Genomic DNA, 25413 nt, shown 5'->3' on the forward strand with positions numbered 1-25413 from the left:
CACAAAGGCGGCCTTTGCGCTGGCAGAGAACACAGGAGATATGCATTTACTGTTTCTCTTTATTCACCAGAACCTACTGCTTAACAGACTTAATCTGGACGTGTCAGAGACACTGTGCTTAGGTCTGGTTTCTCTAAACCAACTACCTAAACAGCTTTCTATTGACTATGTGCTTAAAAGAGGGGGCAAGAAATCATTCAAAAGAAGAAAACTAGGTACCTAGATAGACCTACCTTAGTCCTAAAGCGATTTTAGGGATTGGAATGCAAACTCATGATATCCATGTACAAAACCTCCATGGATGGCATGGGGAGGGGTCGCTGCTGATATTATTAAGGAGGTAGGGGCAGAGGAGGATGGAGGGTGGGTATCTAGAGAGCTCTCCTAAAAGAAAAGCATTACCCAGGCCACATTCTTGCCAGTGCCTTCGGTACGGCTCACTCTTGCTGGTAGGCAGGGTGTCCTTTCGATGTGAGATGAGAGTTTGGCTCTCAACCTGAGAGCAGAGTGCGGTACTTACAAACTTGAGAAGGAAAGTGTTTTCCCGTAGAGCTCCAATGCACCCAGCAAATCCCAGAATGAACATCACTCCTCCTACCACGAGGAAGAGCCAAACTGGGTCAAAGCCGCCAAGATCGGTGATGGAAGAGATGTTGGACAGAACTCCCTGGAAGTGGAAAAGAACACACAACAGGGTGCCAGGAGGCGGGGTCAGTTTTCCATCATGAACAGATGATTGCCACTGTCTTTCCCCACCCCACCCCAAGAAAAACTTGAGAGGTATCTGACTGTCACGTCACATCAAGAAACACCACAAGACAGAAAGATAGATAGATAGATAGGTAGATAGATAAAACAATAGAAAAGAAAAACTACTTTCCAAGGTCTAGATGGGTTCATATTTTTGGTAAAACTACATAAAGCAAAGACATGACCCCTAGAAACCATCAGCAGACCCTGTATGGAGGAGACATGGGTGTTACTTTGCTTTCTATGTCTCCAAATATAAGTGGTCTGAGTGAAAATCAGATGTGTAAGAAAGACACCTCTCAACACCCAAGAGGTGCCATCCTTACATCCCCAGGGCATGCAGATGCCACACAAGGGCCAGCTTCAAACCACTGGCACTTCTCAGGAAATAGGGTAAAGCTGGAATCTTAAAGCTAACAGGGCAGCCAGTCCCAGCCACAAGCCCCTAAACGTTTTCCAGGGAAAAACTCACCTCAGTCCACCCTTGAGCTCCCTGGGAGACCCTACCAGGCTCAGATCCCCAAAGCCCGCTTGGGTGGTTTGTGCTGATGGCTGTCCCACATTGAGTTATTAGGGTATTTCCTTAGCCTCATTTAAATGACTTATAAATCAAAGGTTACTCCCTGGCTTGCAACCCGTTTGTTCTCCTGCCAAAAGAACCCAGAGTAATTTCATTTCTCCACAAACAATGCCATTTCTTTACTGAAATTTTTTCTCCCTGAAGTGTGATACCACATCAAATACCACCCAGAACCTAAGTTAGAAATTTTATGAGATTTTTTCCTCTACGATGGAAGGTATATATTTACTATTCATTCTTACAAAGGCCAGCTACTGCTATTTTGAAACTGTGGAGGTATGTGAGTCTTAAATACCCGATATCATCAGTATTTTATTTTCTTATCTTATTAAATTTGTTTTGAGCTCTCAAAATACCCCGAGAGTACCACGGTATAGTTTGCTGTAAAGTCTTAATATTAAACAATTTGTTTTCAAAGCATTCCCAACAACCTGGAAAAACAGGAATACTCATCTCATTTTATCTTTGAGGAAAATGGAACCCAGAGAAGTTTGGTGATTTGCTGAAGGTCACACAGCTATTGATTTTTTAGAATCAGAACAGAATGTCTACTTCAATAATCTTTCTCTACCAAGTGGAAGCTATGTACTTGCTTCCCAGCACTTTTCAGTCAGCACTAATCAACACCTGAGTTTAGGGTTTCTATGTTTTAACCCATTTTAAGGTTTTAGGGGGCGTTTCTTGCGGGGGCGGGCGCAGGGTGGGCAGGAATCACTTTAAAGACAATAATAGGATACTAATAATAGAACACGTATGAGGCGCAAAGGACTCCTAAAATGCACAACTTTAACCTTATGGAAAAGGCCGGAGTTAAATAAAGTCAGAGATGAAGGGCTGAGAGATTATTAAACACTTAGGAATGTAGGGTGTATTCACTAATGTCTGGGGTGACATCATACGAGGCAAACACACCCTTCGTGAAACTGCACAGATCAATGGTTTGATGCAACCTTGTGTTTCTTAGATTTCCAAGCTCTGAACTATGAATACTCCAGGGGGAAAAAGGAAAACCCAGAAATACTGTAACCAATTCTCCACCTACCCAAATGATGCTGAGACAAAGAAAAATTGCCAGAAGTCAAACAAAATCTACGCGACAGTGGTGAGGGTCCAGAATTGGAAGGAAATCAACTTCTCCCCTCAGAATGCCTTTAAACATAGGTGGTAATATTTAAGGTCTTAATGTTTTGGACCTGCTCGGCCAGCGGAGGAGAGGACTTTGAGGGTATGTGATAACATTCTTAAACTTAAAAAAGTCAACATAATTATGGAAGAAGAAGTAGACTCAATTTACTTGGCACCAAAAAGAGGCAGCAGAGCTGGAAGGGACAGAAGGAGATGTCAGTTCCAGCATAAAGAGGCCTTTCTAATACCAGCAGGTCTCCAGCAATGGGGCAGAGAAGGCGGCCTGAGAAACATGGGCTTCCCCTGGCGGGAGCCGAAGCACTGAACCTCCCTCAGCAGTGCTCCAGGAGGGATTCTCAAAGTGGAGGGGAATTTGGCACTTACTGTCCTTTAGGTTCCTTCCAGTTTTAAGACCATTCTATGATTTCATCCATTTTTAATGGCCTTTTTATTTGTGATTCACACCAAAGTCTGAGCAAAAATCAGATTGTTCCCAAACACTCTTCCATGATCCATGGCTGTACACAAAGAGCTCCACGGATAACAGGACAGTTATCTGAGGAATTCAGCAAAGCAAGCCAACCAACACACACCTGTGCCTGAAATACCGAGACCCTCCCTCCCCAAAAGGCAAAAGAAGTATGGTCCCAACTGTCAGTGGATTCCTGGAGCACTGTCCTCTCTGGGTTTAATTTGGAGGATGAGAATTCGGCTCCTCAAACTCATTTTCATACTTTTAGCCTCCCCAGCCTGCAGGGGCAGTTTTAACTGAGAGGCCTTCAACTGCTTCCATGGAAACGACAGTCATCTGGGGGCCGAGCTGGACTGCAGATTCTACTCACTTAATCCCACGTTCTGGCAAAAGACAGGGCTGGAGACAGATACTGAGAGCCTGTAGGAAATAATATTCTGCAGAGGACAGAAAAGACAACCAAAAACTTTATTTTTAATGGATTCCAGGTAGTTATCAGTCGGAAACTCACTGGAATCTTAAAACACAAAGGACGGCAGTCAAGGCCCAGTTTCCTTTTCCTGAGGATTAGGATGGCTAACCTGGATGGGGATGGAAAAAAGACCTACTCTTTCACCTGTGCAACGTCTCCAAATACTCACTGAAGAGTAGTCTTACTGTTTCTAACTACACAGAGAAACCAGAGAGGAGCTGAACATAATCCTGGCAACGATGACTGGGGACAAAAATGACAGGCAGTTGACAGTTCAGCCTTCTGTTGTCTCAAAGATGCAGTCTTTCACTGGACGTTTTAACTGTGTTAAGCTCAATTTGACAAATGAGTAAGAAGCGCTAGGACATGCCAACTGAAGAATAATTATAATTAAAGCTTGTAGTTGACAAGAGGCCGGAAGAAAAAGAAAATCCAAGATTACAGTTAAGTCTGCCAAGTGATTTAAAATAGACATTCAGATTCGTGGTAAATCCTCAGGAATGTGCAAGCACACCAGCAGCAGACACCTTGTCTGCTGGGCACCTGTGGGCACCACCCTCTCCTTCGGGGAAGAGCACGTCCCTCTTCTCGTAAGGATTCCTTCTCCCCCAACCCACTCCATGAGCTCCCCAGCGCTGTCAGTTCTCACATGACCCCACCGCCCCGGTAGGAGTCGGAAAGCCAGAAATTCCCTGACTCAGACACCAGGATTTGGAATAAGCATCTGTCTCTAGTGGCTGAAGCTGTAAAAGGCCCAACTCTGGAGCCGCGTGCAGTGTGTTTTTCACCTTGTGGAGAAAGTCAGTCTGTAGCGAGAAACAAAGAACAAGGGTAGGGAAAGAAAATCCTGACAGTATTATAATCTCTGGCCTGACCATGAGTTCTGCGAGTCACTCAGGATCCTTAGACCCCTCGATCGCATAAAGTGGTTGTATCTGGATCTGAATTTGCACCTGAGGAGTCCCACACAACACGACAGCTTCGAATAAACTGTGCTTTAGTGTTGCATGTATGTGCGTGCGAGCACACACACGACCAAAACTAAAGCTCACAGTCTACACTGGAGGAAAGTATTGGGTCGGGGGTGGGAAGCAGATGGGGCGGAGTGGGGAGTATAGAGGGAAGTGTTGGATTTAATGATACCTTTACTCAGATGGCTGATATTTCCAGTCAACACAGCAACTGAGCCAGTGTAAATAATCTCCTTCACGTTGACTCACTATCAATTCAGCATCATTAATGAAACAATCAGTTCTGGAAGGAACTTTTAGGTTTTGTCTATGTCACCGACAATACGTACATGATTTCAGCTCCAGGTCTCCACGTTGACTTGAATGGTCAGTCCTTGGGTTTAAATAACAACTTTTTAGAACTCAAACTTATTGAAAAAAATAAACCAATACAAAACGTTATGTGGCTACTCTCCTTTGTACCCAGAGCTGCTGCTGATGTGAGAAGAGCACACACAGAGCCTGAATCTGCACCCCAGTAATAAGTCCTCCTGCCTGGATCTGCAGCAACGCTCTGGGAGTTAAAGACGTCAAGGGTACTGGCCTTTGTGTGTAAGGTCAGAAAATAGCCTCCTATGAAGCTGAATCTAACCGGAACAAGGATAAATGGATGAGGAACGGAACAGCTGTCCACATGGCCTTATTCCTTTAGCCATTTGTTATGGTTGACGTGAAGGTGGAATTCTGAACAGGAGCAGCAAAGACAGAAAAGGAATGAGTCAGAATAAGAGAGAGAGCCAGAGACCAAGATTGCAGGGCACAAGAAGAATATATTCGAATACTATAGAGTCAAGAATATAAGGAGGATTTCTCATACACATATCCTTTGTTAATACATTAAGATTACATTAAGAAAAACTAGTATAAATGAACACCCATAAGAATTCTTCATGTTCATACTGTATACACCTGTACCTGTACTCTTGTGACCCTCACTCATCTCCTCCAAGTCTACAGCTGTTGCTGCAGCAGAGGCAAAACCAAATTGACCGTAACCAAGTGCTGCTATAAAGACAAAATGAAGAGCAGTCAATTTAAAAAGTTAAAACAAATATTTTCAGCAAATTAGCCATTCCACAAATTGGCTGTTAGACAACTAGCTTTTGGCATATCAATCTGGAGCCTTTAAGAGATGACTGCCAAGGAAAATAGGAGATTTCCATTAACCCCTAGGTACTAGACAGTATCTCTAAGAACTTGGCAAGGAGACCAAGATGTGTCTAAGAAGAAATAAGACACATTAATGGAACACGGCTGAGGCAATATCATTATAACAGAAGTTTAGAAAGCCAACAAACAAAAAATGTACTGATGTGTATCTGTCACCATACAAGGGAGACTCTGAAATTCCAGCTACTTAGACAAGTCTGCGCTAGGGTGTGGCAGAGAGCAGTCCAGGGTCGGCCTCCTCCTGGCACAAGCCATCCTGTACTCAAGCCACCTGGCTCAGCTGCAATTTCCCTTGGAATCCAGAAAAAGGGCAGCCTGGACAAGGGCTAGATGTAGGGCAGACAGACAGACGGGACATCGCAATACAGACTACCTTGTGTTGAATCTCAGTTCCACTACCTATTACCTGTGTGATCGTGGTTAAGCTACCAAACCTGTCTAAGCCTCAATTTCCACATCTATGAAATGGTAGCCTACATCATAAGGTTATCATGAGGATGTAGGAAATAATCTAAGTTAAATCCAAACACTATGCTAAGTCTTCGGCACATAACGAGAATTCAGTCAAAGTTTATCAGCATCGCCATTATCATCACTACTACACTGGACCAAGAGGAAGACATCAGATGCTATAGACGCACACTGGAGGGGCTTCTAACCCAACGGCTTTGGAGGGGAATCTATTTTGCTTTGGCACTTGCCCTGCCTGACCCCCTTCTAAGAAACCCCGTGGCCACACTGGGTGATCATGTCTAAAGGAGGTGGCAGGAACCGACGTGCCAATCAATCTTCTTTCTTGAGAACTTGGAAGTCACCTAAAAGGCATTCAGAGTAAAGGCAGAAGGGAGAGGCCACGAGTAAGCAAACGCCAGGAGGAGGCAGAGGCCATGAGGGGTGGAAGCGGAGAGTACGCGGAAGCGGTGCAGCGGAGAAGAGAGCAGTGAGAAGCCAGCCAGCAGCGCACATCCAGCAGCCGACAGCCACGTGGCCGGGGTGCTGCACCCTGAACCCGGCCAGGGGCACCAGTGCTGCCACGAAGCCGACTGGGTGCGCTGGTCGCTGAAGATTCATGGCTCCTGAATGACGTTCCAGTTACTAAACCATGTCCCATTCCCTTCGAGATCTCGTCCTTCCATGGTCTGATGAACATGGTCAGTCTCCGTAAGGATACAACTCCACCCTCCATCCTCCATCTCCTCATCAGCACCCCTCGTTCATTCAGCAATCTCTGGAATTTAAGCAGCCCCTCCCCAGGGTTCGGCGATAAAGGACTATATTCTGAGTGTCACTATTTCTTCTTGGAAGAGGTTTTTACACACATGCAGAAATGAAAACGCAAGCAAAACTCCAGAAGGGTTTCAAACCAATAAACCTCAGGAGTGTCTGTGGTTTTCCCCACCAGCACAGAGCAGCCTCTGTGTGCCACCTGGCAAGCTTCAGTCTCTTCTCTCTCAACTCAGCAAAGAAATGCAAAAATAGCATTAATAAGCCCCTAAGGTCTGGGACTCTTCTGCTTTGGCATATACAGGCGCATTCCTTCCAACTGCTGGATAAGAAACAGAGAGACAGGCAAATGGAATGTGCACCCAAAGCCAGGCCAGATGGACCCTTTGGAGATTTATGAGCCTGGGCCCTGATTCACCCACCCTCCCTAAACTACCACTGGGTGAAACTGGCAACACTCCTAGAGTAAGAGGGGGAGAAGCATTTCTCTACCTGAGAAAGGATGACAAGATAGGACATTTTCAAGAAAATGAGCTACTCAGAGAGGATGGCCCTGGAGAGCTGGCGATGGGTTTTGAAACAATGTCCACAGGAAGTCCAAGCTGGGACACAGGGGCACAGGGAAACGTGCCCCTTAACAATTCATCGGAGATCCTCAAGGAATGTTACAGGGCAAAGCCACACTGCAAACTCCAAAACACCCATGTATCTAAGGAATTCCTGCAGGATCCAGAGAGAGGACGCGGAGGAACGGGAGCTCGCTGGGACCTGAGCAGTTCAGGGAGATGTGAGGGCGTAGGGGCAGCATAACTCGTGGCCTGGAGAAGAGATGTAAGGTTAAAGGAAGACCGGACGCTTTCAAGGTGTGTGGTTTTCCATTTTTTCCTTGTCAGAAAAGGTCATCGGTGAGATTCAAGTAATCCCTTCTTGCAGATAAAAAACAGCCATGACCTGCTTTTGTGGTGAGGAAGAAGAGGAGGGGTAGTCATATCTCAGGGCTCCATAAACTCCTGCGATCAAGCAGCCACTGGGGAGGACAGCTGCACCAAGCCCCCTTGCTGGTACCACTCTCAGGCCGGGAAAGCACCATCACCACCGTGGTGGGAGCGATTGCCTCTCTGAACAAGGAAACAGCCACTTGCAAAAGTGTCGCTTTTCAGAAATCCAGCATGTTCCTAGCCACTCTCCAGATATTTCATTTGCACATTCAGAAGATGAGAGACACACCCAGGAGTATTCCTGAGTAAAAAGTTTAAACGGAAATATGTAATAGAGGCTCTGATCACGGTGGCCCTGCAACTAAAGCAAAAAAACAACAAAAAAATCAAGTCTAGACTAGTGGCAGGTGACCACTGTATTCTAGGGCTTCAGAGATACACAACTCATTCAGTTCCTGAGCAAACAGGAATCACCTGAGAGGTGCCAGGTGCTGTGCTGGTCATGGGTATTCAGAGTAAACGTATGGTGACACCATCAGGAGTTAGTCAAGAGGGAAGACAAGTTAGCAGGAGTGCGCTGGGCAGAGGTATTAGCAGTGTGTGTTATGGGGGTGTAGACAGGAGGGGCAGAAGGTCATGTCAGCAAGTAGAGGGACAAAGCGGCAGGACCGGGCCCACCGAGAGGTCTACCCGTGAGTATGACAAGTGGTGAGAGGAGACAGAGGTTGGTGGAGCACGGCAGGGTTTGAATCTGAAGACCTTTTGCGCAGAGGAGGGTCATTTGTGCATTTAGAAAGCTTACTCCTTGGGCAGCAGGTAGGTGCTAAGGAAACTTACACCTGCTACAGCTGCTAGCAGCTAAGGAGCCGCTAGGTTCCTTGGTGACGTAGGCGAGAGATGCTGAACGCTGGGACAAAAGCCACGTTAAGAGCTCCCCTACTGAGCACGGACTCTGCCAGGCACGGGGCTACCTGGATTATTTCCCCCTCACAGTAAACCTTCCAGGTACGGCTACTATCCACGGCAGGACACAGACCCAGAGATGGAGTAACTTGCCAGGTGACCCAGGTGAGAAAGTGGCAGAGCAGGGGCTTTGAGCCCTGCCACCCGACCCCAGAGCGGTGTTTTAACCACAATGCTCTACTGTCTGAAGAGAGCAACCAGCAGTGGGCAGGCCGATTCTTGTTTCCAATGTAACATCATATACTTGTTTCTAAAACGTTAGGAAAAATATGAAATGCGATGTCTGAATGTAGTCATACCTCAGACTTTACTGATAACAATCTGAAAACCAACGTGAGTAGGAGACGACCTCCCCCTACACACACACACACACACACACACACACACACAGGCAAAGACTTCCTTCTCTTGCACATCTCAGTGAAACCAAGTGGATAAAAAGTGGGTGAGGGAATTGAGATTTCTCTGGAGAAGGCAGTTGCTGTGCTGTGCGACTCTCCTTCCTGGGTAGGCGAGCAGGTTTCTTTTTATCCAAAACCTAGTAAGGAAGTTTCAAGGGGACCCCTGAGGAAGCTCTGAGACGCCACAATCAGGGCCTGAGTCTGCCCAGGAAGGAGGCTGTGGTTTGAGGTCTGACCCCTGCCCTGGAAATCTGGGGGTGAGGAGAGCTCCAGGGCAGACAAGGGCTGTCCCGCTGGGACTGGCCTCACCCCCAGACGAGCGTGCCCAGGAGAAAACATGAGGGCAGCACAGGACAGGCAGCTTGGGGTGAGAAGAGACCTGAGAAGGCAGAGTTGAGAGGCGCAGGTGGACGGCGCGTCTGGGCAGGGGTACAAGGCGGCCACGGAGAACAGGGATGTCCAGCAAGCCGAGGGGGACCGCCAGGCAGGGGGACTCGCAGGGACGCTTCCAAAGGACCAAGGCGGCATCCCCTTCCCCAGCTGTCTGGCCCAGAGGGCAAAGTCCCCCCCGCTACTTGCGCCCTGACAGGAAGTGGGTAGAGGAACCTCAGGGGGGCCGGGGGAGGGGTGGCAGGAGGAAGCAGGGGGCGGTGAAGGCCTGAGCCCTTCCCCTCTTCAGGGGCGCAGGGCTAACGGCGCTGGGCAAGGGAGGACATTTTAACGCAATGTTAGGTTTGGGGTTCCGATTTATTATCCAGCCCCGTCTAATAACTGGGCCTGGACTTGTGCCTAAAATGAGCACAGGACTCTGGTATCTGAGGGTAAACAACAAAGACACTCAATTTTTGACCCACCTGAATTTTCATTCCTGAGAAATCCCTCTGCAAAGTTTACCGGGACATACGAAAAGTGAACAATTAAGGTTTTTTTCCAACGTTATTTCATGTGTCTGCTGACCATACTGGTTACAGCACCTCAGATCATAGGCTGACTTTCCAGGTACTGAACGATAGCTGTGGTTTTCAGATTTTTAGCTGCAACAGAGAACTTGAGGGGATTACATGGACAATTGAGAAAGAGATGCAAACTTCCTACATTGCAGGTAATAAACTGAAATCTTCAAAGGTATTTTCAGCATCTCAGAAATGTCTCCTTGAAGTAGTATCTCAGGCGAGGCATGCCTTTTTCTGTTTAAGTGACCTGGTAGCCACTTCCACCTACCACCTCCCTCTGGCTACCTTGACCGCTACTGCTAAGAACTGCCTGAATCACGGAATCTCCTTGTCTAACTTCTCCTTCCTGGGAAAACAGGGAAAGAATTTCCAAGGCGAGTCTACTGTACGATCATGACAGCAAGCAACTGGAGGGTTCTGAAGCGAGACTGACAATTACAGGCAGCGGTCAGGGCGAAAAGCCTCCAGGAAGAAGACTCATCCTTGTCCCCAGGACAGCCAGGGAGAAAAGCGATAGGAGCTAGAGCTCTTCTCATCGCCGTTCTGCCTGCTGGGGCAGGACTGTGCACCGACTCTCTCCTTCCAGCCGCTGCCGACAGAGCCCGGCCAGGCGAGGGGGATGGAGGAACAGAGAGGGGACTCAGGGAGGGAGACCCCGTGGGGGGCTTCCACAATGTATACGGCGCTCCGGCATATTCTCATTCACTTAGTCACTAGCATCAGGGCATCCGCAGTACAGGAGGCACGGTGCTAGACCCGAGCATAAAGCGCTGAAGGGGACGGGCTCCTGCCCTCAAGGAGTCTTCAGGTCAGACAAGCCAGGCCGGGCACCCCCTCTGCCCAGGGGGCTGGTGCTGTGGAAGCGGTGGCAGGACGCCCAGCGGGAACCAGGAGCTCACACCGAGGACCAGGGAGGCGCACTCTTCCCACTTGGAAAAGCCGAGTCTCCCCCTAGCCCTCAACAGCTCTGCTGGCCTCCCTGGCGACCGTCAGTGATCTGTCACTAGGCCTCTGGCCCCGACCTAAGAATTAAGTAAAAAGCGTAAACACGGGAGTTCCCTGGTGGTCCGGTGGTTAGGGCTCCAAGCTCTCCTTGCCGAGGGTCCGGGTTCCATCTATGGTCAGGGAACTAAGATCCCACAAGCCACGAGAAGGTGGGTGGGGGAAGGCATAAACATTGGGCAAAACGGAAGAGGAAAGGTACCCCTAATTTTTCCACAAATCAAGATAATCATATATAGAGTTCCACTTTTATACCAGAAATAAAATTTTTCCCTGATATCCAGAATTAATGGATGTAAGAATTTGCTATTTCTAACACTGAACCCCTATCATATCAGACATCAGAAACCACATGTAATTTTACTTCCTTTTAGGCTTTAAGAACTGATAATATGCTTACTAGAGATCTGAGGTGACTACTGACTTCTATACTGCGTGATAGAGCCAGGGTTTAAAAGAATGCTTTCATCTTCCCTTTTTTGCTCATTCATTCACATAATGTCTATTATGTGCCAGTTAATGTTCCAAGTACTAGAGTGTAGCAGTAAACAAAAGTCCCTCTTTAGGGAAAAAAAAAAAAATCCTTGTTAGCATAGAAGTGACAAGTCCTATGAAAACACAGAGGGGGGAAAACACAGGGAAGAGGGGAAAAGGGCTGGGATTGGGGTGAGAGTAGCTGCTTCAAACAGGCCAGGGAGGCCTACAGACAAAGGTGGCATTTGAGCAGAGACCAGGAAGTAAAGGAAAGCACCCATGTGGACCTCTGGGGGAGAGCATCCCAGGCAGGGGAAGAGCAGTGCAAAGGCCCTGGGGTGGTGGGTCCATTTGAGATGTCAAAGGAACAGCAAGATGATGAATGGGGGCTAGAGTGCATCAGGGGAGGGCACAGTGTGGGAAATAAGGTCTCAGAAGTAATGGGGCACCACACATAGCTTTGAGTGAGACAGTAAGTGCATTGGAGGGTTTGGAGTAGAGAAATGACAGCATCTGTCTTATATTTAAAAGAATCACTCTGGCCTGGGGTGGGAGTAGGGGCACAAGAGCAGAGGCAGGGGAACAACAGAGGCTTCTGTACTAACACAGGCAAAAAGTGGCAGCTTGGACCAAGGTATAGCAGTGCAGGTGGTGCAAAGACATCAGATTCTCAATGTAGTTTCAAGGTACAGTGGATGGTGTTTGCTGACAGACTGAACACAGTATGAGAAGAAAAGATAGAAGGGTGTCACGAACACCCAAGTGGGTGAAAGGACAGAGCTGTCATTTCCTACAATTGGGAAGAGGCAGGTTTGAGGGGAGAAATCAGGAGCATTGCTTTGGATTATTAGGCTTCAGAAGCCCGGTGGGCATTTAAGCAGAGATGCTGGGTAGGCTTGTGGATATGACGAGTCTGGGATTCAGATGAGGCCGGGACCAAATATCTAAATTTGGAAGTCATCAGTGACAGATGGTACCTAATGCTCCAAGCCTGGATGAGAGCTCCCAGAGCATGAGTGAAGAGAGAGAGGGCTTTCTCCAAAATTCAGAGGTCTGAGAGGCGAGCTGGACCTTGCAAAGGAGTGTGAGAAGGCAGTGCTTACGAGGTAGGAGACCCAGAAGCGCGTGATCTCTTGGAAGTCAAGTGAGGAAAGTGTTCCTAGAAGGGAGGAATGATAAAACATGCCTTAGTCCTTGCTTTACTGGTAAGACTTTTGGGGTACCTGGGTGAGAAAATGATGTGCTTCAGGACCCATATGGTTTCAATAAGAAAGTGCCAGGTTCAAATAAGTCCTAGGCTGGTTATTCAGAGAAAAAGACAAGATGCGGAAAGACAGTCTGATGTAATGACAAGTAGATGGATTAGAAATTCCTTGACTAATGACACCCAGGGGCACACATAAGTGAATGAGTGTCAACCCCAAAGGAAAGTTCTAGTGACATGTCACTGGGTTCTGCCCTTGGCCTGCTCAACATATCAGTGACTTCTATCAGTGATAACTACACTTGACCGCAATCAGAACAATATAAGAGGCTTGCTAAAATTGAGCCTTCCGGTGTCCACCCCAGACCTACTGAACCTGAATTTGCCAGGTGGCACTGGGACGAAGAGCTAAAGGAAGGCCTGAGTTAAAAGAAGGAGTTGAGGGAGGAGGTTGATTAAAAGTAGAGCTAAAACCCAGCTAAATGGAATGGGGAATGTGCTGGATGACAGCTTTGGGCTCCAAAGCAATCTTAGCAGGTAGACACGCAGGTAGAATATAGCTGGGTCAGTTTGGAATCTTGCATTTGCCTCTGGAAATCAGCCACATGTGGGATGGATAGAGGAAACCTAGCTGGATCTGAGACCAATTTGGGACTCTCTGTGATGAACTGTGTGATCTCAAGCTGCACTGACAGGAGACAAGGGACATGATCCAGCCATGCCCTCTTTGGCCCCTAAAGCACCCTCTCCCTGGTGCAGAGGACACCCCAGAGGGAGGTCAGAGGTGCAAGACCAAGATCATGAAAGGGCTCCACCCAGAGAGAAGCAAATGTTCAGCCTGGAAACTTAGAAGGAACCAAGGACTAATATGGAGAAGGACTTACTGTGGGATCCAACAGGGTAGACCCACATTCAATGAAGGAAAACTAGTAGGCTAGTAGGACATGATCCTAATGGGGTGGGAGGAAGGTCTTTCTAACAGTAAGAGAAACCCAGAGAGAGAGAAGTCGTGAGCACTTTGCCAAAGGAATTGTTAAACTTCTATACACTCCAAATTAGCATTGTTGCAATGTACTGTTTTATTTCTACATGTATATGTTTTATGGATATATGCATGCCTTTCCTAGACCATAAATTCCCTGAGGAGTTACTTGCCCAGAGTCCAGCGCAAGCCCTGCCCCATGCCGTGTGCTCGGCACATGTTCTTTGAATGAATGAGTTGATTATGGCTGGACGTTGCCAAGCCTGCTGTAGAGGTGATTCATGCTACGTGACTGTTAATGTTCCTTCCAAAAGAGCAGATCCTGTGATTTCTGAAAAACTGCACCCAAACCAGTTCCCTCTGGAGACAACACTCATTCTTTGCATCTTGACAGTCTATTTGGAAGTTAGATAATATAAATTATTTAATTATTATGTCTAATATTCAACTGTAATATTAGTCCTAGGTTTAAAGCTCAGCCTGGTATTAAGTAAGTATGAGGGGTAATAACTTTTGCCTCCAATGTTTCTGTACTCCACACAGAAAAGTGCGAAACCCCATCTGTTAAGGAAATCTGATCCTTCCAGCTGTGACCCAGTTTGGGGATTTACCCTCTAGGCCTCTTTTCAAGTAGATGTCACCGCATCTCCCCTGGGGGGATTTACTGGCTCATGGGCTGGTGTGATCTGCCCTGCAGGTGCCTGCGGCCGCCACCCCTGGCCAGCTGTGGCTCACCTCAGAACGTCATGCCATCAGAGGCCTGGTCTAGCTGAGAAGTTAACCCAAAGGGCTTCGGTAGAGTAGCCTCTGCAGTTACCAAGTCAATCAATGCACATCCCATCCTCCTTAAGATACCCCAAAACAAAGCCAATTCTCGGGTCCATGGATCAGAGCCTGGAGCTCTCCTAAAATCTGAGGCAGCTTTCAAAGCCACCGCTCTGCTCTCTTCCCCAGGTAGGAGTGGACATACTATAGTAATGCATCCAAGGGAGGGAACCACGTGTCCAGAGAGCATTTACCTCCTACCGGGCACTGTGCTGGGAGCCATCTCATTTCACCCTCACAGCAATCCTATGAGGTGACATTAGTGGCCCCTGCATAAACAGGGCAAGGGTATCTCAGATAAGTTAGCGCAGCTGCCCGAAGTCACACCGACGGAAATGGAGGGGTCAGTATCTGAACTCTGGTCCGCTCAGCCTAGAGCTGTGCTTCTTTTTCCCTCACGGCAACCAGAGCGATCTTAAAACAAAGGCCAGATTAGGACTCTCCCTTACCACAATGCCCCAGTGACTGCCTCTCACCCAACTTCTGCAGGACGCTGCCTGCTCGGGGCTCTGCCTGCCTCTCTTTCCACATCCTCTACTTCTTCTCGCTCTGGCTCTCTCCCTTCCAGTCCTACCGGCCTTCTTCCTGTTCCTTGGAATCGCTGAGTCCCTGAGACTCAGGGCCATCATACATGCTATTCCCTCTGCCTGGAAAGCTGTTCCCCTAGTGCTATGCAGATCCCTCTGACTTCATCCAGGTCTCTGCTCCAGTGCCCCCTCCTCAGGGAGGCTCTTCCCAACTACTCTACCTGAAAGAGACCCCTTTCCCCACCACTCTCTAACTAGCCCTTACGCTACACCTGACGTTTCTCAGCAGCACTCACCATACCCGCGCGCGGATTCCCGGCGAGTAGACTGCCTGCTGCCGGTGCCCCCACTAGAACGCAAGCCCCACGGGGCAGGGACTCTGCATCATTCACTGCTGCAGCCTCAGCCCCAGGCTCAGGGCCCAGACGCGTAGCCAGCGCACACCAAGTTGGGCTGTTGCGCACCTTTTACCCTCTGCTACCTCCGCTTGGTCCCAGCTCACAGAGCCCTGCTACACATTAGCTGGCTAACCTTGGCCAAGTTACCTCAGCCCTCCAGAGAAACCTTCCATTTGCTGATACCACTGGCCCTGACAAAAGAGGGAACTGCTATTTCACCCCTCCTTGGAGACCGCATCGTTCCCTTGCTGATATTTGTATGACACTGCCAGTTTTAGAATTTTGTGATTTTATCAGAGAAGAGACATCTGGGGCAACTGATGAAACAAAAGGATAATTATATTTCACAAAGAGAGAAAAAAAACCTTCAAAACAATGAATTTTCTATGTATTGCTAGAATAGACAATTAGCTCATATAATGCCTTCCAGCATCATTTCAAAGCTGACAGAAATGGAATGATTAAAGGAGAGTTATAAAGAGCTGTATGATCTGTCACTGAACCAAACAGAGGGCTTCTAAAAGTGGAATTTCTGAGATTCCGCCCATACAGATCTCCAAGCTTACAAGGGGATTGAGGCAGAAGCTGATCATAATCCAGAAGAAGGCCAGTATTCAACAGAACAGTTTCTAGAGATAAAATTATCTCTGTTTTCGGAACGTAATTTGTCTCCCTTGATGTATAATCCCCGCCCTTCCTCATAAGGTGGCCGGAAGGTGGTTCATTTTCCATAAAACATTTCACACTCTGTAGAAATATTACGTAAATAAACAGAGGGTGGTTCAATTTCAAAACTCTGGATTTATTTTGAATTTATTGGATGCAGTCTACCTAAACATTGTTTTACTTGTGGAAATTCCTTCCTTCGTCTGAAGGGCTTTTGTTTGCTGGACTTTCGTAGTTTTTCTCTTCTTTCTTAGTACATGTAATACTTCAAAGGAATTCCTGACTTTGGGCCTTGGTCAAGCTCAGAGGGTGAAATACCAAAGTGATAAGAGAATGGTCTTCTGGGAAAATTTCAGCCAATGTCTTAGTTTACAACTTTTAAACAATCCATCCACTCACTCACTCTCACAGGTGGGAGATAATAAAGCTCCACTGTGTAGCCAAATACCAGAACAGATAAAATGCTGCCAGTGATCACACATCCAAAGAAGGAAGAAAAAAGGAGTTTGTGTTTATTTTTGAATTCCACTGCTTGGCTTCAGCAGAAGTTGCAGAGAAAAAATTAAAAGGTATGGATGGGAAGTGAAGTGGAGGAATGGACACAGGGCAGTGGTGTCCTGAGTGTGCTGTTTACAGAATAAACCACCCAGAACATTGTATCTTCATGCAGCCTTCTCCTGCCAGATTTAACCCTTTCTGTGCTGTATTTGATTACAAAGTTTGAATATTCCTTAACACTTTCAATCAGCAGACAAGTGTTCACATTCTTTAGCAACAGTGATAAGTTTATCTGATATTCAAACATGAATTATATCTAGCTTCCTTCATACATACCACATGCTAACACTCAGCACCTAATGCTCACACTAAAATACCATTTTTATGGCTTGAATAATCTTCCAAAGGGTTTTTTAAAAAGTAAAAGAGAAAAAAGGCTACAGGTGCTTTAAGTATTATTTATAAGCATTACTGAAATTCTTGTAGAGTGACCAGTTTAGGCTCCATTCTTAAAGAGTCTTTGAACTGTGACGTTATCTTCCAAGAGTACTTTTTCATTAAAGAGCCATGTTTCCATATACTTGGCAGTTGTCAAAGAGGAAAAAGAGACAGCATATAATGTGCAGCTTCTTACAACCAAAATGTGTGCATTTTAATGTTTAACTTACTTTTTCATTCCACGCCCACAGTCCAATTCCAAGAAATGCTATTCCCAAAAACTGAAAAAAAGGGAGAAAGTGGTGTAAGTATGAAGGTAAATGCCATGTTTTTACGAGTACAAACAAAGTTTTCAATCAATTTTTTGGTTACTTTACCTGCTGAGAAATAGTTTTCTCTAAAACCTGACTAACAGTCTTTAACAGGAAAAGAAATACCATCATCCCCTTGATTAAAGTTATTACAGTATTAAGAAGGGCACCTGCTTACTGTTAATGTTAAGCTTAATGCTTAACAGATCATGAAGAATAATAATTAGGTAGAATCTTGAGTAAAATTAAAGGCATCAATAATGTTTAACGCTGCCTTTTGGATAGGAGAGGAAACAGTGAGTAAATCTGAGCATGATGTTCACTAGAAAATGGATAACTAGGGGCATGAATTTAGAAGAGCTGGAGATTCTCTCCTCGCCATCATGCCACCATGAATGGGCCGGGGCACGGAGGGCATGCCGAAGTCCCCAGTGTCCCTCCACAAGCTCTTTATCACTCCTTCAAAAGGGAACATGAGGGACCTCTCTGGTGGCACAGTGGATAAGACTCTGCGCTCCCCATGCAGGGGGGGCCCGGGTTCGATCCCTGGTCAGGGAACTAGATCCCACACGCATGCCACAACTAAAGAGCCCGCCTGCCACAACTAAGACCCGGTGCAACTAAATAAATAAATAAATAAAAGGGACCGTGAACCTTATCAAGTCCATGGTGACCCAAAGAAAACACCTGGATTCTTCTGTTTGTCGGAAACTTAAAATACTTATATTGCAGTTGAGAGAGCTTCCATGACTCGGCCTGGTCTCAACTCAGTGCTATAACTTCATGCATAACACAGAGTACACAATTGACACCTGAGATTGAGTTGAAAAACACACAGACTCCCTCAGCCTTCCATCAGCTGCACTGAGTATGGGGCTGGGGAGGGGACCAGTCAGTACCCAGGGGGACGGTCCATTTTAATTAGTTCTCACTGTATTCCAACTCAAAGCTTTAGGATACACATTTTCCCACCACATTTTAACATCTCTGAAATTGGGATGTGTCTTAAAATCGATGATGGCTCATAGTTTGCTTTTTTTCCCCTTGATTGTACCTAAAATAATAGTGTGTCTTATAATCAGAGTTTCACAGGTTTGGTGACACGTTGCACAGGGCTGTCCACCCACTAAGAGCTCAGTCATCAGGACTGGGTGTAACTGGCCACGAAGAAAGACACATCTTCGTTCTCATCTTTATTATCCATAGCAGCTCTGAGTTTCCTGTCCAAACAGTGAAGTGAAAAGACGGTGGGCAGGTTGACAAGCAGTTTCAGTCTCACGGCAGCTGTTTATTTTACTAACATCTTGATCAAGTTAAATGTCAGGGAAGCTGTCCACTGAGAGGGGGGGCGTGGAGAAAACAAGAGTGAGGGTGGTTACTCTCTCCAGTTTCAGGGAAATCTGAGAAGGGTCCACCTGGCGAGGTCTTAGCCATTCGCAGCGGGGAGTTACTGACACTTTGTAGGCAACGGCTAATAAATCCGAAAGGGCTGGGAAAACAGCAGGAGCAGAGGGAAAAGAGGGGACTGAAAAAAACACAAAGGAACGACTGCTCTGAAAAGGTGGTGGTGTTTTTAAAAGCAGAACCTTCCAAATCCCCGGACGATTATCTGACACTGTAGTGAGATAGCATTCAATGCCTTCTGAGTCCCTACACAGAAAAGCTCAGCAATGTGTCCTTGATTTAGCAAAAACCGAGGACCCCTTTTTTCCTACCCTTGCTCACAGAGGTTTGAAAAGTGTTCAGAAAAATTTGTCTTCAACATCCCAACAAAAAAAACCCACTACACTCGGCCCCTCTACTGCCCAGGCCAGAATGCTATTTTGCTTTACAGTTCTGATATGAAGCCACAAATGCACCAGTCCCCCAAATGACTCAAAAGGTTTTGGGGACTCTGTAGTACACAAATAAAGCAATTCAGCACGTCACTCTCATATTCACAGGTCCTAGGCACAGTAGGGTAACAAGGGGCAAGTGCACACACAGGAGCCCTTCAGACCTTAGAAGACACGGAGCGCTTGACTTCATCCACATTGACATCAAACACAGCCCAGTGAAATGCAAGACTTTCTCATGCTAAAGCTCTTTGTGGACAAAGGTTCGGTCACTTCCCTGATGCAGTATTTAATCACAGTGTCACCTCAAGCAATGGGTGAGATGTTGTGGCAGAGGACATAGTGGTCCATTGTCCCTCTTGCTGTCAAAGAGGGTGGACGTATCATTGCTGAGGGCCCCTGCCTCATCGCTAACATTAAACTTCTCTTTATTACTTTCCAGGCACTCTGCTTAGTGCTTTGTACACCGTGTCTCTCTTAAGCGTCACAATAATTTTGTTCTGAAATAGGCACTATTATTAACCCCATTTTAAGAATGAGAAACATGAGGCTGAGACAGTTTAACCCTCTCAAAGGCACACAGCTTCCGAGTGGAAAAGCAGAGATTTGAACCAAGATGAGTCTAAACATCAACATGCGTGTTCTTACCAGTTTTGACACATCCCCCTTTTCTCCTATGGGACAGAAAGTGGAGGCATTCAGGTTAGAATTATATGGGATGTGACATGGGCATCATATATTCCCTCCCCAGGAAGCAAAGGGAAGTTGAGGAGGTAAAAAGAGATGAAAACCTTGCCTTCACATTAAGAACTGGTTGTAGAACAGACGTTCCCCGTGCTGGTGTCATCAATGGAGTAAAGCGGAAAACAGAAAACGTCAGTGGTGGGTCAACTTTCTCCTCTTTGTATGGAGTTCTCCTCTCTCTTCCTGGCACTTTGGAAAACCTTTTTCTTTCCCAAATCATATATAAACAGATTGGAAACCAAGTTTTCATCAAAGAAGAGAAAAAAATCAGGACCTAAAGAAGACTCACAATTTCCTTTGTAATCTTGCTCCAATATTTCCTGCCTTAACTGTGACTTTCCAAACAAGGTTTGAGAATTTGGAGAAAGAACACTGAATTTGAAGTCCAGGAAAGCTGTCAATAGCTAAGTGAGTGCCGCAGGGCCAGGGCCTAAACCCGTACATACCTTTGCTGCTCCATCACCAGTAAACGTCCTCCCAATTACTCTCAGCCCATATGTTTTGCTTTAAAATCAAGTTGATCCAGCTCCAAATAATTAAACAGAGAAGAGCCAAAAAAACAGAGACAGGCACGCAGCCCCTGAAGCACACTGAGTTTCCCCTTTCCCACCTCCCAAAGAAAAGGCAACCATAAACCCCCAGACTGACCTCATTCTGAAACCCAGAGGCCACCTTACAGGGAACAACCAAGAACATTAAAGTCAGCTCTTTATTCCTTTGAAACAGAAATAACCAGATCTGAGGCATCTTCCCATGCGGCAGGATATGCAAACACACAGTCAAATGTTAGTCTACCCAATTTTTGATGATTTAAAATGAATATTAATTTTGCCAACATTTGTTGAACGCTAAGTATGAACTAAGCACCGTGCTAAGTATTGTGTTTTATAAGAGCACTGCCTAATACAGTAGGCCCCAGCTACTGGGCATCTGAAAGGTGGTTAATTAAAACCGAGATGTGCTAGTAGGTGTAAAATATTCACTGGATTTAAAACACTTAATAGGAATAAAAAGAATGTAAAAGATCTCATTAACAACTGTTCATTTATTGATTTTTAATTGAAGTGTAGTTGATTTACAATCTTGTGTTAGTTTCAAGTGGATGGCAAAGTGAATCAGTTATACATATATATATACATATATCCACTCTTTTTCAGATTCTTTTCCCATATAGGTCATTACAGAGTATTGAGTAGAATTCCCTGGGCTATACAGTAGGTCCTTGTTGTTTATTTTATATACAGTAGTGTATATCTGTTAATCCCAAACTCCTAATTTATCCCTCCCCCCGCTTTCCATTTTGGTAACTATAAGTTTGTTTTCTACTTCTGTGAGTCTATTTCTGTTTTGCAAATAAGTTCATTTGTATCACTTGTTTAGATTCCACATATAAAGTATATGAGTGATATCATATGACATTTGTCTTTCTCTGACTTATTTCACTTAGGATGAAAATCTCTAGGTCCGTCTATGTTGCTGCAAATGGCATTATTTCATTCTTTTTTATGGCTGAGTAATATTACAGTTGTTTTATTTTTGAGTACATGTTGAAATGATAATACTTTGGATATATTGGGTTAAATATATTAAAATTAATTTCACTTATTTCATTTTACTTTTTTATTGAAGTATAGTTGACTTAAAATATTATATTAGTTTCAGGTGTACAACACAGTGATTCAATATTTTTATAGATTATACTCCATTTAAAGTTACAAAATAGTGGCTACATTTCCCTGTGCTGTGTAATATACCCTTGAAGCATATTTATTTTATACATAATTTTTAAACTACAGCCACTGGAACATTTAAATTATATATGTGGCCTGCACTATATTATTATTGGAAAACACTGTTCTAAAGTGTCCCACAATAATCCCATGCAGTAGTAGTAGTATTATCCCCATTCTATAGAAAAGAAAACTCAGACTTAGAAACATTGAGTAAGTCTCCCAAGATTACATAGGCACCTGAGCTGGTTGCTCAGGAAACCTGACTTCTCAGTCCAAGCTAAAAACCATTATAGTACTTTGCTAATGTGCATAAAATCTTTGTCCAGCCAAATAAGGGATGGAGAATTATACTGCAACTCATGTCCTAAGACTCAAAATCTCTTCTTTAATTTCTAGGTGTTCAAGGCAAAGGTATGTTTTCCTGACTGGGAGCAAGGACGGCACTAGGTAGAAACAGAGAGTGGCGTGCTGATGGAAGCCTGCCGGGCTGGGCAGGACAAGAGCCAGCAGAGCTGATCCTTAGGAAAAGCTGGAGAGGAAAATGGCCCTAGGATGTGACCAGGGTGCTGGGGCTTCTCTGCCAGGAGGGTCACGTCTGCCCCCTTTTCTCTGAGGCCTACAAATAGAAAATCTCTTCCTCAATCTGTTGTTTTCACCCTTGCTGAGCCTCCAACAGATTAGAAATGGACCAGTGCTCCATTCTAACTGGTACAAAAATGGGTACTTCAAGAAGCCATTTATCCATCTATCTACAACCTTCAACAAATATTCTCGAGTTCCTACTTTGTGCTAGGCACTGCTTTTGTCTTGGGATAAATGGAGGTAAGAAAACAGATTTCTCGGGGGAAGGAAGCGGGGGTGTTACTAGTTGCCTCCAGCAAAGAGAACTGGGGCAGGGGGCGGGGGGTGGGAGAAGAGGAAGGCTCTTCCTAAGAACCCTTCTGGGTCTTCTGAAGTTTGAACCATTTTAATGTATCGCCTATTCAAAATACAATACGTTTTTGAATGTTTACAAAAAAAAAAGATAGATTTTTATCAAATAAAGTGTAAAAGGCAAAACCACCCTTGATGGTGCTCTATAGGAGAAAAAAATAAGGCCAATACAAACTATAAGAGGGAGATCTGACCTAGAGAGCGGTCCAGGAAGGCTTCCCTAAGTAAGGGATGTAGGAACTGGGGTCTGCAAGATGAGATGATGTTAACTGGCAAAGAAAGGAAGGAAGTTTCAGGCAGAGAGAAGAGAATGTACAAAGGCCCTGTGGTGGAAGAAGCACAGCAAGTAAAGGGTCTAAAAGGTGACCGCTATGGCTGGTGCACAGAGAATGGGGGAAGGGGGGAAGGTGTGGCAGGTTTGCAATGAGAGACGCAAGCAGGACCAGCCCATGCAGGGCCTCCTAAGCCACATTAAGGAATTCAGTCGTCTCCCTAAGAGTGACGGGAAGGCATTCAGGGCCGTACGTATGTAGTCGGCTGAGGTGGGGTGAGAAGGCAGGTCTTTATCAGATGTGGGCTTTGGAAAAATGATCTGAGTGGCAGAAAAGGTTGGAAGAGAGTTCAGAGTAGATGCACAGCAGCTAGAAGGAGGGCACTTTGGTCATGCAGACAAGACCCGATTGTGTCCTGGACTGAAATATGCTGGAGAAGCACACGGAATTGAGAGTATTTAGAAGTAAAACTGACGTTTTCAGTGATGCCTGGATATGGCGAAGGGGTGGGGGTAAGGGTGAAGGAGAGGGAGGTATAAGGATAATGCCTGTGTTTCTGGCATCTTCTACATGGAGACTCTGGCTCTTCTAAATCCATCTTATGTCCTCTGACAGAAATAACTCTCGGGTGTCAATTTCATAACTAGCTTGAGATCTAGCAGCATTTCTGAAGGACAGTTTTCTTTCATGGGTATTTTGGCTGCTATCTGAATTCTCTTGGAAACAAGTTTCAGCTTGTATACTTTTAAAAAATAAATGATTTAAAATCCATATACATGTCTACGACCTCCTACGACTTTTATTCATAAAAGGAAGCAGTTACGTATAGATGTACGTTAAAGTTCACAGGCAGTTCTTAAACAGACATCTTCAATCCTTTTTGCTTAAAAAATAATAATTACGTCAATGGCATCTGCCCAGCACCCTGTGAACAGACTCAAAATAACAATGCAGCAAGGTAAACACAACAGAGGAAGATAAAAATCAGGTCAGTCTTCTCACCTAATTGGAATCTCGAAAATATTATCCTAAATAACAATGGAAAGAACTGTTATTCTTTAATCATCCTGATGACATTGTTTTTAAAAGTTTTAAGCTCTGCCTGAATAAACAGGAGAGATGCATTTAAAACATTTGACACAGAAGAGAGGAAAGAGAAAGAATGCCATTAGGAAAGATGTATTTTCCTGAGCCTGCAACACATGTACGTTTCATTAAGATGTTTTTCTGACACTTGAGTATGACCAACACTCCAGGTCTGGCGGGGTAGGTGAGGTGGAATAGTCCACACAAGTGTGCTAAATACCTCTGTTAACAAAATCCATGTTCTCTCTATCAAGCAGGGGCTGACTGCAGGAACAAAATGTCTCTGGCATAATCCTTGCCATGTCCGAGGAGTAAATATGGGCTGGTGGAAAATTCAATGCACAGAAAGGCAATCCCAATTCTGCCACTGGGTCTCCACATCCCAGTTTGTACATTCAAACTGTCTGGAATCCTCATGATAAGATGGCGTGGCAGACAAAGTTCGAACTTGTAAACAGGACGTTCCCCATCCGAGCCAGGGTCAACCTCTCACTTCACTTCACCCACACGGCCTCCTCCAAGCGGCCTGAACACACACAGCTTGCAGAAGCCCAGCCCTGGAACTCTGTGGTTCTGTAATCTCAGGAAAGGTTCTTCATTCATTCAACACATATTTACTGAGCATCTACCGTGAGCCAGGCAGCCCTCTAGGGACCCTGGATAAATTGGGAAGCAAAACAGACAAATGTGCCTCCTCTTGGGGCTGACATTTTAGTTGGGGCGAGGGGGGAGGGAAAGACAATAAAGAGAAACATATATGAGCTAGATAACAGGCAATTTTAGAAGCACTGCAGGAAAAGAGAACAGCATAAGGGGAATGAAATATGGTCCAGGGTGGAGGGAGGTGTGACACTGAAATAGAGCGGACAAAGCAAGTCTCCACTAAGAAAGCTACATGAGCAAACACATGACGGACATGAAGGAGTTGACTGATGTATGTCGGGGAACTGTGTTCCAGGCAAAACAGCAGCCCGGCTAAGGTGCTACGGCTGAGGTGTACAGGCTAAGGTGCCACGGCTGAGGCGGACGGGCCAAGGTGCCACGGCTGAGGCGTACGGGCCAAGGTGCCACGGCTGAGGCGTACGGGTCAAGGTGCCACGGCTGAGCGTACAGGCCAAGGTGCCACGGCTGAGGCGGATGGGCTAAGGTGCCACGGCTGAGGCGGACGGGCTAAGGTGCCACGGCTGAGGCGGACGGGCTAAGGTGCCACGGCTGAGGCGGACGGGCTAAGGTGCTACGGCTGCGGCGTACCGGCTAAGGTGCTACGGCTGAGGCGTACAGGTTAAGGCGCTACAGCTGAGGTGGACAGGCTCGTGGGAGGCACAGCCACCCCAGGGCCGATGCAAAGGACAGAGAGTAACAGGAGCCACGCTGGTTGGGCTTTGAAGCCATGGCGGGTGGTGACTGTGATTTCTCCCAGACAGAGA

At 45.9% G+C, this 25413-nt stretch overlaps 1 protein-coding gene across 3 annotated transcripts in view; it reads right to left on the bottom strand.

The window, feature by feature from the left end:
- The window catches only part of TSPAN5 (tetraspanin 5), a 177232-nt gene that overhangs the window by 11191 nt on the left and 140628 nt on the right, over positions 1-25413 (bottom strand). For 2 of the 3 annotated variants that reach the window (XM_036853552.1, XM_036853553.1), the window contains exons 2-3: positions 17303-17353; positions 521-667 (exon numbers count right to left, since the gene is read on the bottom strand). In XM_036853552.1, coding sequence (XP_036709447.1) covers positions 521-667; positions 17303-17353 — 198 coding nt within the window. Of the gene's footprint in view, positions 1-520; positions 668-9959; positions 10119-17302; positions 17354-25413 lie in introns of those variants that run through there. The other variant, XM_036853554.1, reaches the window with a different exon arrangement.

This window comes from Balaenoptera musculus, chromosome 5 (assembly GCF_009873245.2).
Source record: "Balaenoptera musculus isolate JJ_BM4_2016_0621 chromosome 5, mBalMus1.pri.v3, whole genome shotgun sequence".
Classification (NCBI taxonomy): domain Eukaryota; kingdom Metazoa; phylum Chordata; class Mammalia; order Artiodactyla; family Balaenopteridae; genus Balaenoptera; species Balaenoptera musculus.